At 39.4% G+C, this 13,755-nt stretch overlaps 3 protein-coding genes across 3 annotated transcripts; 1 reads left to right on the top strand and 2 right to left on the bottom strand.

Moving 5' to 3' along the window:
* Positions 1-440: 440 nt before the first annotated feature.
* Positions 441-2,493, top strand: LOC117629333 (probable membrane-associated kinase regulator 2). Its single transcript, XM_034361886.1, has 2 exons — positions 441-1,994; positions 2,087-2,493. Exons 1-2 carry the CDS (start codon positions 698-700, stop codon positions 2,191-2,193), a joined length of 1,404 nt encoding a protein of 467 aa, XP_034217777.1. The 5' UTR covers positions 441-697; the 3' UTR covers positions 2,194-2,493.
* Positions 2,494-5,941: 3,448 nt separating this feature from the next.
* On the bottom strand, positions 5,942-6,927 carry LOC117626947. Its single transcript, XM_034358782.1, has one exon. The coding sequence runs from the start codon at positions 6,822-6,824 to the stop codon at positions 6,165-6,167; it is 660 nt and encodes a 219-aa protein (XP_034214673.1). The 5' UTR covers positions 6,825-6,927; the 3' UTR covers positions 5,942-6,164.
* Positions 6,928-8,927: 2,000 nt separating this feature from the next.
* On the bottom strand, positions 8,928-9,762 carry LOC117626946 (late embryogenesis abundant protein At1g64065-like). The gene has a single exon (XM_034358781.1). It carries the CDS (start codon positions 9,706-9,708, stop codon positions 9,067-9,069), a length of 642 nt encoding a protein of 213 aa, XP_034214672.1. The 5' UTR covers positions 9,709-9,762; the 3' UTR covers positions 8,928-9,066.
* Between the last annotated feature and the right edge of the window lie 3,993 nt (positions 9,763-13,755).

The following is a 13,755-nucleotide window of genomic DNA, read 5'->3' as shown; positions in this document are numbered from 1 at the left end:
AAACCTATCAACAGCAAAAAAATTTAAGAAAATAAAAGAAGGGTCACAGAGTAGAGAAAGAAGTCGAACTAGTATTCGTATAGTAATTGTACTGTATGTCTATTAATTGGCCTCTGTCGCTATTGTCTGAGACGACACTGCTCTTCCTCACATGCCTCTACTGATCTCTGCCCTGCCCTGCCCTGCCCTGCAACCCACGTATTCACCACCACTACAACGAGAAACACTTATGTGAAACGGATATGACACTATTTTGTTATTTTTGATTAATTATAATATGTAACGTGCAATGATTTTCTCACGTAACAGTTTGTAATTGGTTAAAAATATCAAAATAATGTTATTCTCGTTTCACACAAATTTTTTTCGAGACGAAATTTCACACGAGCTTTCCTGCGAGCACCACACAAAATAAAAGCTCTCTCTTTTACTTTTACGGTTTTACCCCTCTCAATCTTTCCAGTGACTAGTCTATGGCTACTGGTTAAAGCTTTACCCTCACTGCTGCTCTACCCCTGTCACTTCCATTTTCAGTGGTACCTCCTGGCTCTCTCTGCAAACCCATTTCCACCTAAAGCCTTTTCCTCCATCCATCCACCAAAAGCCCTTTCCTTTTTCCATTTTCTTTTTCTTTATCACTCCCCTCACTCTCTCTCACTTTACCTACTTCAACTCTTGTATACTGGCTCTCCCAACCATGGAAGCTTTCAGCTTGCTCAAGTACTGGCGAGGCGGTGGTGTTGTAGCCAACCCCGTTCCCAATAGCACAGACACTGCTTCTTCCGCTAACATGCGCGCCCCTTCGACCACCACCACCACAATCCTCACCGCCGTCGCCCAACACAGAGACGAGACTGACGACGACGACAGCGACGGCGACGATGGGCCTTTCTTCGACTTAGAGTTCGCTGTCCCCGATGAGGATGAAGCCCAGCCGCAAACTCACAAACCCTCTGGCCAAAGTATGGACGAGACCGATGTAGAGCACCAAGAAGACGACGACGACGATAGCTCTGAGGAAGATGATGAAGAGTCTGATGATGGCGTGGACGGTGAGAGAGAGTTCAACTTCACGGTCTCTTCTGGGTCTAGCCATGACCGTACGGACGACCCCACCCTCACTCTGTCTCCCTCCGACGACTTGTTCTTCAAAGGCAAGCTTGTGCCCATTGAGCCCTCGTCGATTGAGTTCAACCCATCTGAAGAACCCAACTCCAAGCCCCAATTCGCCGTTTCCTTGTTGAAATCGGCCACCAAATTTCGTGTTTTCATGTTGGGTTTGAAGAAATCGAAGTCGAATGCAAATGGGTCGGAGAAAACAGAGCCGGCTGTTGGATCTGTTGAACCGCCGCAGAAAACCCAAGAGAAGCAGCAACAGCAACAGCAACAGCCGCAGCAGCAGAAGCAAAAGCAGCAGGGGAAGCTTTTCACGGTGAAATTTAAAGTCGAGGAGGTACCCATTGTGTCTTTGTTTACCAGAGACAACAGCTCCAGAATCTCCACCACCAACAAGTCCCAGACCCAGACCCAGACCCAGCAGAAGCCCATAAGCGCTGCTGAAGAATCGGCTTCTGAGGAAAAGCGCTTTTCCAAAGAAGTAATGCAAAAGTACTTGAAAATGGTCAAGCCTCTCTACGTTCGCGTGTCCAAAAGGTATGGCGAGAAGCTCAGGCTGTCCGGCCAACTCAGCTTAAGCGGCTCGACAGCGCCGGCGCCTGTTGCTGGGTGTGAGAAGAGCCAGTCAGGGACTGAAGCTTCAGAGCCGCCGGCGACGGCGAGCATTGCGAAGAGTTGTCATAAACAGGGAAATTTTCCGGCTGGGCTGAGAGTGGTTTGTAAGCACTTGGGTAAAAGCCGGTCGGCTTCCTCGGCTGTAGCCGCGGCTCCATCAGGAGCCGTGGTGTCTCAGAGGAGAGATGATTCGCTGCTTCAGCAGCAGGATGGAATCCAAAGCGCCATTCTGCATTGCAAGCGCTCCTTCAATGCCTCCAGAGGTAATTTTAATTTTTAAAAATTTAAAATTATTTTAAAAATAAAATTTACGAACAAATTTTATTTTTAATTTTGTGGGTTTTTCTTTGAACAGATTCGGACTCTACCCTGCTATCTCGGTCTGTGAGCGATCCCTCGAATGAAAAGTCAGTTGAGTTGTCACGCAAATCGTCGGATCATGGCAAAGGAGTTGGCCTTTAACGGCTGTGATCTTTCCACGTTTTTGCCCACAAAAGGCGGGAAAATTGGGCTCACTGGTGAAGTCAAAGTAGTTGTGTTGGTGCGTTCAGCAGTTGCCTTGTAATCACTGCCCAAATGAAACAAGCCGAAAGGGATTAAGAAAATGAGCAATACATTTTCTTGTTGATTGTAAATGTCCTTAAAAACCCAGAAAAAATTAAGAGTAGGAGGATTAAAGAAGGTTCAGATCTTTGTACCTATTGTTATTATTAAACCTTTGTAGTAAGTCTCAGTTAATTTACTATTTTGCTTAATTAGCTAGCTTTATTTGGGTTCATATTAATCATAAAACCCAAGTTATTATGTTGAAATTAGTCTAATTTACCGTGAAGGGGATTCAAAATTAATCTAATTGATGCGAAGGAGTACTCGAATTTGAATGTAAGGGGGTGGACACGCTATTCTTATTAACTGGCTTAACTTATGTTTGCAATTTTATTACAGCTAAATGCATATGTTGATGACTATTTTATGGGGACTTGGCCACATGTTGCATTTAGTGGTCAGGTAGGGGTTGAAAAGTTGGGGTCCTATTTTCTTAAGGATGCTACTTGTCAGGTAAGGAGTGAGGTATTTTCATTTTCTTAAAAAAAGAGAGGGAGGGAGGAAGAGAGCAGACAAGAGAGTAAAGAAGGGTCTGGAGTGTATTGCTCGGATTGGTTAAGGGTGGAATCTCTCGTGGGCATAAACGCAAACACATAGGATACAATACAACATGGCATTCTCTGATTGCTATGTTAATTAATAAAACAAAGCCAAAAGCACTTATTCTCTCTCCAATTAAGCACTTAATCTGGGTTTCTCTCTCATGGGTGTTGGGGTTGCTTTTTGGTCTGGTCCTAATGACGTACGGGAATTCGTGCAAGTTTTTGTTAATCTGTGTTGTGAAATAACTTCGGAGATTCAATTTGTCTCCTTGTGGTAGTGCTTGGACCTACAAAAGCGCTGCTACATTGTTTAATCTGCTGCTTCCTTTGTCGTTTTGGCTATTTATCAGATTCTTGGGGGACCTTTCTTGTTTTATCAATTACAACAGTGTTGTTAAAAGTTTATTTTTTTTCTTTTTGGGGTAACCGGATTTAAAGGATTTGTCACTGTTTTTAATTGGAATTACGCTCTAAATGGGGGCATAAATGTATGAAATAGCTTTAGGCCATCTCTTGATCTTCTTTTCGAGATACCAAAGATGACAAGACGTATCACATAAGGGGCTCGAGGTTTTGCGTTGCCATTTCTAAGCAAAAAAGCTTAGAGGCATGTGTATAGCTCTTGCATTGACATGATTGTTGAACAATATTTGAGTAAGAATAGCATAAGGTTAGCTCAAATGCCAAGGGTGGACCAAAAAACGAGTTTGGAATATGTCGATGACTCAATTTTCTTCCATTGTAACAAAAAACAGGATACAAAGAAGAAAGACGTGCGTATTCACTTAAAAAGAGAAGAACAATGGTGTAAACGAGCTGAGTTAGGATGAATATCATGGTGCTCGAGCTTGGCTCGATTTGTTTCTTTTAGGGTCTTTAATGAAGTCTATTGTTCTAATCCCAAAATTTTTTGTTAAGCCATACTTCTGCCTAAATTAAAGAATTGTTTTGCTTGCATTCCATAGTGTTGGAGTTTCGTCCAATTTTTCTTTTGGGTACATATATTTGTCCATTTTTCAGCCTGTGAATCAGTACATGCAGTGCACATTTGTAAATTTGTACGACTTGTTTCTTTCTCACCCATTATTGTAATGTCTGACTTTCCGCATGTGAAGCCTCTGCGTGCCGTATGGTTAATTTGACTACTATTCATTTCCATCAGATATTGACCAAAGATTTGATTTCAGTGAATTGATCTGTCTTCTTGAGCCTTCGCTAATGGAAACATCAACCATGAAATGCGTTTATTGCCAAATGAATTAGGGACAATTGCCCCATCAAAAGCCTGCTTGGTTGGCTTTGGCTCTGCCTTGAGTGGATTTTGGATATTTGGAGATCTTGGTGATGTTGTGGAAATAAGCGATCCTAGAAAAAGCTGTGATGTGGAAGTGCATGTTTCAAGTTATTTTGAGTTGAAGATGAAGCATGTAGGATGGACAAGTTGATAAGGTCGTAATTTCACCCATTCTTTTGTATCCGGGGATGACGGATTGGCTCTGATTTCATGCTTGATTTGTCTCTCTCATTCTGCTTTTTTATACTATTGTTTGTTCTAGGGTGGGTGATATGTGTAATTGCAAGAGGGATAATATCATTCCGACATGGATCAAGTTAATCTATTAAGTATTAGAGTGATTTATTTCTAATTACATTTGAATTAAACAATAAAAGAATTACGATGACAAAAATATAATTAAGCAAGAAAATTAAGAGTAAGTAAATAATGTAACATATGAAAATAAGGATGATAAACACCAGGAAATAGATTTCACCTAGCTAATCCCACCCAAATTAATCTAGCTTATTAATCCTAATTTACCTAACACGTTGATAGTAGTCGTTTTCCCTTACCTCACCAATACTCTCTTCCGAGTTATATTAGTGGTGTTCTTTACCGTCAACCTATTATATTCATAGTTATGGATTTAGATGGCTAAGAACTCAAGATTTATGAAAAATATTAAAGACTACGCAAACCACAACCTAATCTTCTGAGTCGGTTATGTAAGGCTTCTCATTCCGGTCTCAACCCAATTCTTCCAATAATGCAATAGTGGCCAATTAATTGAAAACATTAATAACAGTAACAAGCACTCAATATAGATAAATATAATTAACAATATTAAAGAAATTTTTTTTTTTGAATTCACAATATTAAAGAATTTAAGTATTAATAACTAAGCTACGTCGTAGCCCTACTAAAAAGAAATTAGTTCATAAAACATGATGATTGAAGTTGAAAAAGTTGTGATGTGGAAGTGGTTGTTTCAAGTTGTTTTTAGTTGAAGATGAGGCATATAGTGGAGACAAATTGATAAGGTCGTAATTACACCCATTCTTTCGCATCCAAGATGGGCTAAATGACTTTATGTGGGCTAAATGTCTTTTGGTTGGCTTTTGACGTTTTAGTTTTTGGCTTGGAAACATGATCTTCATGCTATACTGTACTTGTTTTAGTTAGATTTGTTCTTGTTTGTTTTCTGATTGGTACTTTTGCTCGGCTTTGTTTGTACTGTTCTCTACCCATTTGGGGGTTTGTAATGAATTGCAACTTCGACCAAAAAAAAAAAAATTTAAAAAATGGAGGATTGGCTCTTATTTCAGGGCTCATTTATCTCTCTCATTATGCTTTTTTAAGGAAGATTTGTCTCATATAAACTGGTAAAATTAAATCAATTCAAGTGGTTTTTGTTCAGTTTGATAAGTAAGAAAGTGTATTCGGATCAAATTTTCTCCGAATTGGCACTCAAAAGTGCAGAAGCAAGCCGTCTTTTGCTTCCCCATATGGTCAAACATATAGATATCACAGTTCTTTTGCAGGTCAGATTGGTAATTATGTGACTGATATTCTCTAACCATAATACAGTTTCATGAGAAACTAAGGAGCAAAGAGTCAAACTCCTCCAATAGATACACGTTTTGATGTACACATCGAAGTCAAACTTCTAGAAATTCAGCCATGGCGGTTTGAAATTGTGAGCTGCTTTAAGAGGTGACAAGGGGTCCATAATAATTTCCAGTCTATCGTGAGGTTTAGTCTATATTTTTGTAATCGATCAGACTAATAATTGACATCTAATTCAACCATAATTCAATTGTAATTACATACTTAATCGGTAATTGGGATCTCAAATCTTCCCTTTGGACTTGCTCATCTGATATTCTATCATATACAGCGCATACAGAAAAAAAATTGCTTCGACAAAGAAAAAAAAAAAAGAGAGACCAGAATTTTAATACAACGACTGCTCTTTTAGCAACCTGTGATTCTGTGAATCGTAATACTCAAAGACTAACCCTTCGCTTGCAGTCCTCTCCTTCAATCTCTTTGCTTGCAAAATTGTACGTCATTTTACAATTCAATTCAACCACCACATTTTTATTGACCATAAGAATTTTCACCTTACCTTCAATCCTTGTATAAGTGCTCACCGTCAACTTCCCTGATGCCACCTCCTTTATGAACCCCGGCACCGCCGAGATCTCCCCAGGAACAATATCCACCGTCACGTTCATCCTCATCGTCCTCCTCGCCTTTGCCACCCCTGCCGGAGTCCTCCCCTGGCCCACCTCAGTCTCGTTGTAGTAAACCCTGGTGGTTGTGTTCCCATACTTGAAAGATGCCACGTTAGGGTTCTTGATCGAGACATCAGCTAGGAGTGTCACATTAGTATCCAAGCGTAGGGCTCCGTTGGCAAACTCCAGTTGTTGGATTGTGACATCATTCATCTTGATCCTCGGGCCCTCTACGTGAAACACCGTGAACCCCAGAACTATGGCTGTTACGGCTATGATTAAGAAGAGAGCCGAGACACAGCCACAGCACATTACATATTTTCTTTGGCAGAGCTTTGTGTGTGAGGAGACGATAACTTCTTCTTCATCACTGCGGAGATGGTATGAGTTGGCTGGGGCTAGGGGCTTGCCTTGTTCTTTGGCAGCCATGGCTGTGATTCAGAGAGGTTTGGAAATAAAAGGAGCAAAAATGGTGGGTGGAGATATATATATATATTTGGAACTGGAAAGGCTGATGATGAGTTTCATGGAAATTTTGATTTTCTTTTTCTTGGGTCTTTGATTGTGAAATGTTGGAGAATTTAAGAGATTCTAGACGCGGTTGCACAAGTTGCACGGCTTGACTTTTGACTTTGATGTTGTTTGTTTAATAAGAAAATGTCACAAAAAATGTGGATTAAAAATGTGGATATAAATCCACGGATTTTAAAATAGGTTGTCGAAGCTTCTTTGAATCATGTTGTCTGATAGTAACATAACTTGTTGTTTAGGGACCCAAAAAAGAAATGGGAATGCATAAGTTGTTGTGAGAAGAGTCAAGAGTGGTACTGCATGATTGATAGGAAAAGGGGGCGTGTGAATGTAATTTATAGGTGATATATTACAAGGTGGGAAAACTGATACTGACATAGGACCATAATTGGGTGCTCGGTTTAGTGTTTAGAATTTGAAATATACAAGCGATAATTGAGAAGACGGGAATCGAGTACACGAGTGAAAGTCTAAAATGACACAATTAAAAGTAGCACTAAATCAAGTCTAAAGTGATAAAGTTAAAACTAGCATTCAATCTTTTTTTTCTTGTTGGTGCTCTCTTAAGAAGATATTTTTTCTTTTTATTATTTTCTTTGTTACGTGGATTTTTTGTGGTCACAAGAGAAGTTATAGAATATTACAGTAATATGGTTATGTGGTACGTCTTGTACACGTGTTATAATATGGGTGGACGACATAATTTATTTTATAAAATAATATTAATAAATATCCACTTATATTATAACACGTGTATAAAATATACTATATGACCGTATTACTATAGTATTCTATAATCACTTCACTTCCATCAAAGAAAGGAAAACCCAATGTGTTGACGTAGAGATATCTGAAATGAAGAGAGAATCTATCCTCCCCTCCCTTCCCCCGCACCCCAAAAAAAGAGAGTTTGAACTAGTACTAGGCCCAACTGATTCAAGATCAGTCCAATCATTTAGGGTTTATGCTATGTATAGAATAGGCCCATATCTTTGATTGGAATGAAGATAAACAAGGCTGGAGCAGCATGTCACGTGCTGCACGTGGACCAGTTCCCACAACCGAAAACCGACCAAGGAACATGTTCCAGGTTGGACAACAGATGCAAATCATGCAACGATAAATTAGGGAGATAAAGCAAATTAAAAAGCAAATTAAAAAAAAAGTAACAGCCGAGTCCACCGGCAGCCACAGAGCCTATGACCTCACCAGTCACCTCCATTTTCAGAGATATTCGGATATAGTAATTAATCACCTCCTTAACCTTTCATTATGGGCAACACAGAGGGTTTTGGACTTTTGGGCATCCTAGATAGATAGATTGGATTCAATTAAATCGAATATATATATTTTTAATTATGCGATTCTGTTGGTCTCATTTACTACCAATAAAAATATAATCAAAGTACAAGATTCCCATTTTTTCACGCAGAAGCATGCCATTGGGTTTGGTTTGGGTGTCTTTTTAGCCACGACGAATTCATTTTGAATCATTTCCAGCCAAAAGAAAAGGACGTGTTTTTTTCACTTTCTTTTGAACTCCGGCATATCCATGTCATATCATATGCCACTCAAATGAACACCTCCATTTGTTGTCTAGGAAATGAACCATATTCAAAGTGTTAAATTTCTTGAGTAAAGTTATGGTTTAGTTTAGACTTTTTTTGACTACAAGTGATGTCATAAGAGTTTAAACATAAAACTATTAGTCTGCAAGTCAAAGATCATTATCAGATTCAACCTAGTTGAGAAATGGTTTAGACAAGTTATTTTACCATAAAGCTGGCAAATGGCGACATATAGCTGCCATGAAGTGGACACCAAAAAAAAAAAAAAAAAAAAAACTTGGTCACAAAGAAAACTGAAATCTGGAATTGAAATATATGGACAAAAATTGATACAAAAATTTATAGGGAAGAAAAACAAAACTCGTATGCATATTAACTAACAATGTAAACAATTAAACAAAACAAGCGAATGAAGTCCTAGAAATCAAATCTCTACAGGCAAATGATTGAATTCATTCCTAGAAACTAATCTCAAAATACAAATACACCAACATATCATATCTATCACTAACTAGAAATCTAAAAAAAAAAACAGAACAAAAAACGAAAAAAACAGAGCAAACCCACTAAAATCATCTGCAAAATAGATCCTTGACAGTCCTGCTCTTCAAAACAACAACCATGGTGCAGTTCGTATCAATGGTCTTCCTCTTCTTCATGATCTTCATCAAATTCACTTTCCCAGTCAGCTTGGCATAGCTGCTGATCTTCAAATACCCAGAATTCATCTCACCCTCAAAACCATTCTTAGCCTCCTGAGGCAGCCTATTTGACCTAACATCAATACTCAAACTCACTCTCCTCGTCCCTCTCGCTTTAACCCTCCCCTTCCCAATCTTGGCCTCGCCAACTTTAAACCCTCCATACCACAAACTCGCGCTGCTGCCCTCAAACTTGTACTCGCCAAAGTTCTTGTTCTTTATGGCCAACTCGGTGACCAAAGTTGCATTGAGAGAAGAAGTTGGCGTAGTTGTGTGCTTGAGACTTTTGACTGCAACAGAGCTGAGATTAAAACCAGGTGATTTGACACGAAGAACAACCAAAGCAAAGACCAAGATGAATATGCTTTGGAGGACGATGGCAGCAAACACATAGACGAAACACTTGTTGCTTCTTTCTCTGCGTATGGCTTTGAAAGTAGGGTTTTCTTCATCGCTTCTACGATGCAGTCTGGAGGGTGCCAATGGCCAAACTTGGCTCTCTTGCTCTGCCATTGCTAGAAGAAGAAAAAAATTGAAAAGCCGCTTAATTTGGTTGAAGGGGTGATGTTTAATAACGTGGGTTATGATATGAATTATATATAGTGTTGGTGTGCGTGAGGGGTGAATGTGACTCGTGAGTGGGATACTCATGTTTAATTTCTGAAGCTTAGGGGATAAGAATTGGTCAGTTATGGCCTACGTCCGTGCGTAAGCTGTTCATTGTGGGGATTTGATTTCTAAAAAAAATTTAAATTATATACTAGACAGCATTGACAATAGGTCTAAAAACATAGATATTTTATTTCTAAGCATATATGTATATGGGATGTCACAGTTTTTTCTTTTCTTCACTTCTTTTTGTGATCTTCCAGAATAATGGAGGAACAATCTACTGATAGGAGAGAGTTGGGTCTGATCTGAAACATTGAATGAGTCAGAAGGTAGGGGCTAAAATCAGACTAATCTTGTACCGAGTTATTTTTCAATACCTTTTTTTTCTGGTTTTATATGTAAAAGATTTTGGGAGCAGTTAATTTATGCACTAACAAGATAAGTGTGCAAGAATGATGGGATTAGGTCAAGTGGGAAAATTGAAATTAGGAGGATCAAAAGTGGACTTTGTTTATAGTGCCAGAACCAAAGAGAAAATGGCAAAAAGGACTTTACAGCTGAGACCTTTCTGTATCTGTTTGAATCTAGTTGGCTCTAAAAGCAAAAGAACAAACGTTGCATGGTCACTTTCATAATCCTTATGGAACAGGAGATCATTCATCAAGCTTTACCATTTGGTGCCATTTGTTGCAGAATGCATGCTTTGTTGAAGTTTGGAAATTCTCATTATGTTCTTATTCTTTGGGTAATTAAATTCATTGATAGAATGAATACCACTAGAAATTGGTTTTAGCGGGAATTCTTTTCTCTTTCTTTTCAATGTTGAAAGGGATTCCGAGTTCGAACTCACCTCCTTATTAGTAACAAATATACATATGCATGACTCAATTTATAATAAGCGGCCTACAAGCATTGTACACTTTTATACAGTCGTGATCATGAAGAAACAAGGGAGGATTAGAACTTGGATTAATTTACAATTTAATAACGTTTTAGTGATATCAATTGTTAGATTGATGTGACTGTCACATTTGCTACGAATATAAGTTTATGAATTTGGATTATTTTACAGCCCAGCTGCTATCAAAATAATCCTTTTGCGACTTTGGGCTTACGACAGGCCAGCCTGCCGCCTTTGTGAGTTTGGCCGCTAAGATTCTCATTTTTCTTCTTTTGAGCAAAGCCTCTTCCTTTCTGTGAAATTCTATGGGCATCGAAGAATTGCTTATGGACAACTAAAAATTCTATCTGAAATTGGGTGTTTAAAGACAATTCTAGGGTGTTCACTATATCACTGCAGCACCTTTTTGTTTTTCCCCTCTTTTGGATTGTATGTCTGATTGTTTAGTTTATGAATGTGAGGTTTAGTCCCTTGATGCATATTAGGCCACGCTGGGCTGCAGAGGACGCATATGATGGCCTAATTAAACATATTACATAAACTTAGTAGTTCACAAATTAAGAAAAAAGGCATTTTATAAATCGAACTTAACTAGCTTATTGCCCCAAAAAAGCGGATCTTGACATCCACGCATTTAAAAGAAACTTAATCATTTGATTAATCTAATTGAGGTGTTCCACTTTAGCGTAGTTATATGTTACTAAAAACTCACCCATTACACCGTACACTTACTCTTCTCTCCTGGAGTCTTTTCTTTCCCATTCAATTTTATAATTATATAATTTTCAATATTATCTAAAACCGTAAATTGATTATCCCTTCATTCATATATATATATATATATATATATATATATATATTATGAACCATGTATTTTTTGGTCGAACAACAATTAGACTAACTGCATGTCTGCATATCGACCAACAAACCATACAACCATGGAAATATTTTTTAGATTCTCAAAGAGGAAAGACACATGCTTCTCTCCTTGACTTGCGAGACCATGAAGAGAAATATAAAGGAAAGCTCAAAGCTTGCTATTAAAATATTGGAAATTATTGAACCGCAATTCATTAGATTAATCGAATATTTAAGATTCTTTTAAATGCGTGAATGCTAAATGTTTGTACCATAACTGACCGAGTAACTAGCTAGGCTAGATCATTCGAGTGCCACGCTTTGAGAGGTCATCACCTTAGCCAAAGAAGCATCACCACAAATCACAACTCTAAGCAAAGCAAGAGGAGTCCCACATCGGAAAACTACAAGAGATGGAGACTCCCCCTCACCTATAAAAGAAGACTGCTCTTTCCTTAAAAGGGGATCCGGATCTTGGATCTAGACCCTTAGGCCTTGGACTCTCTCTTCTGGATCCATCTCTGGACTGGGCTTCTCACTTGTTATCTTTATATTTGGATCTAATCCCCTTGTACAAATGTAAACAAACATTATCATAATGAGAACACCCTTCTCCGTGGACGTAGCCCATCATTTGGGTGAACTACGTATATCTTGTCTTCTATATGTTTATCGTTTGCCCAAATCCTCACACACTTGGTGAAGGTCCTCACCTTCATCCATCATCCATCACACCTCATCACTAAGTTGGACTCAACCTTGGCCTAACCATTTTGAGCAACAACAACTTGGCGCCGTCTGTGAGAAACGACACAAGAAGCTTCTGTCGTTCTTCCCTTCCTCTAGTGCCCTTCGGCACCTTTCAATCATCACCTTGTAACTTACCATTTAGCACCATCTGTGTCGAAGACACCCTGGAGTTTGAAGGCACCAATATGCCGAAGTCATCTATTTGCTGAAGCAACTCACCTTTCGGTCACTTTCAGTAGTTTCAATTTGAAGGTCGCCAAATATTCCAATTCACCAAAAAGCACCATTTTGCATGGCCAAGGGGACAACCCACCAATTCAATCCAAAGGGAAAGCCACGTGATTCACCTCCAAGAGATAAGTGCAATATTTCTTATCTTCCTATTATTATTTAATTCTTAGGAGATGCATATTTTATTAATATATTGACATACCCCACGTGACTTCTACATCTATGGTTCGGCACCATGCTTTCCAAAGGATAAAATTCCTCTTCCTATCTCATATTATTTTAGCATATTTTACAATCGGTGAATAACCAAATACCCATCTTGTGGGCGCAGACCCAACTCATAAGAACGCCCACTCTGGGTAATTGGCAAGCTAAACATGATAAGGTGCCATACACTCAAGACCAGCCTCTGTACGCCACACTGTAGCATCTTCTCTCCAATACGAAGTCAAACTCAAAATTGGTGTGGGGCACTTGGACAATCCTACCGTGGCAGACTTACTAGATCAACAAGCAAACAGGTTTCCATACCTCCTGAACGACAAGCTCAAGACAAGGGGACTTGAATGTAAAAAACTCTCTCTGCCGCAACCTCTCAAAGCACCCAAAACTTATTGATGGCTTACCGATCGGTAGGACAATTGCAGAACGTGAATGAGCCCATCGCATGGATGGTACAAGTCCACCCTTGCTGAAAACCTCAATATTTTCCAAGTGGCCTCAAGAAAAAATTTCCAATCCACCCTTCCGTTCGGCAAGGGTTGAGCAAAAACAAATTTGGGCACCTACTGATCCGAGAACAAATGGCACCTCCCACAGCTTCGGAATCCAGGCTCGAGCTCTGAAGTTTTGTGCCAAATCACCAAAGGTCTTGACGGAAATCAATGAGCCCAGCTCCACTGACCCTTCCCAAGCTAATTACCCATGCGCAAGGCCCGATAACTTTCAGAACAAGATCAAGCCGTGACCCACGCAGCCCGGCTTCCAAATCTGCACACACCCGTGGGATCAGCCCACTTGTCGAAGACAAAAAAAAAAGCAGCACATAAAGGAATTTCAAAAGGCCCTGCCGAACGGCAAGGCCCACGCGGAAGATGCTGAAGGCTTCGAAAACTACTTACCTCAGCCCCAGCCAAGGTCACCAGATGACAGGACCCGATCCAAATTCCGCTTTGGAATTCAAGCCAAGCCCTGTGCGTGTCCGACAC

The sequence above is a fragment of the Prunus dulcis genome, chromosome 5 (genome assembly GCF_902201215.1).
Source record: "Prunus dulcis chromosome 5, ALMONDv2, whole genome shotgun sequence".
In the NCBI taxonomy this organism is placed as follows: domain Eukaryota; kingdom Viridiplantae; phylum Streptophyta; class Magnoliopsida; order Rosales; family Rosaceae; genus Prunus; species Prunus dulcis.
Note: the sequence above shows the minus strand (reverse complement) of the source record. Positions and strands in the feature narration are given on the sequence as shown.

What these genes read in the sequence shown, in the direction of transcription:
- LOC117629333 (XM_034361886.1), top strand. Translation starts at nt 698, where the DNA reads ATGGAAGCTTTCAGCTTGCTCAAGTACTGGCGAGGCGGTGGTGTTGTA. An exon ending in CTCCTTCAATGCCTCCAGAG is followed by an intron (nt 1,995 to 2,086) that starts GTAATTTTAATT and finishes TTCTTTGAACAG; the next exon opens with ATTCGGACTCTACCCTGCTA.
- LOC117626946 (XM_034358781.1), bottom strand. Translation starts at nt 9,708, where the DNA reads ATGGCAGAGCAAGAGAGCCAAGTTTGGCCATTGGCACCCTCCAGACTG.
- LOC117626947 (XM_034358782.1), bottom strand. Translation starts at nt 6,824, where the DNA reads ATGGCTGCCAAAGAACAAGGCAAGCCCCTAGCCCCAGCCAACTCATAC.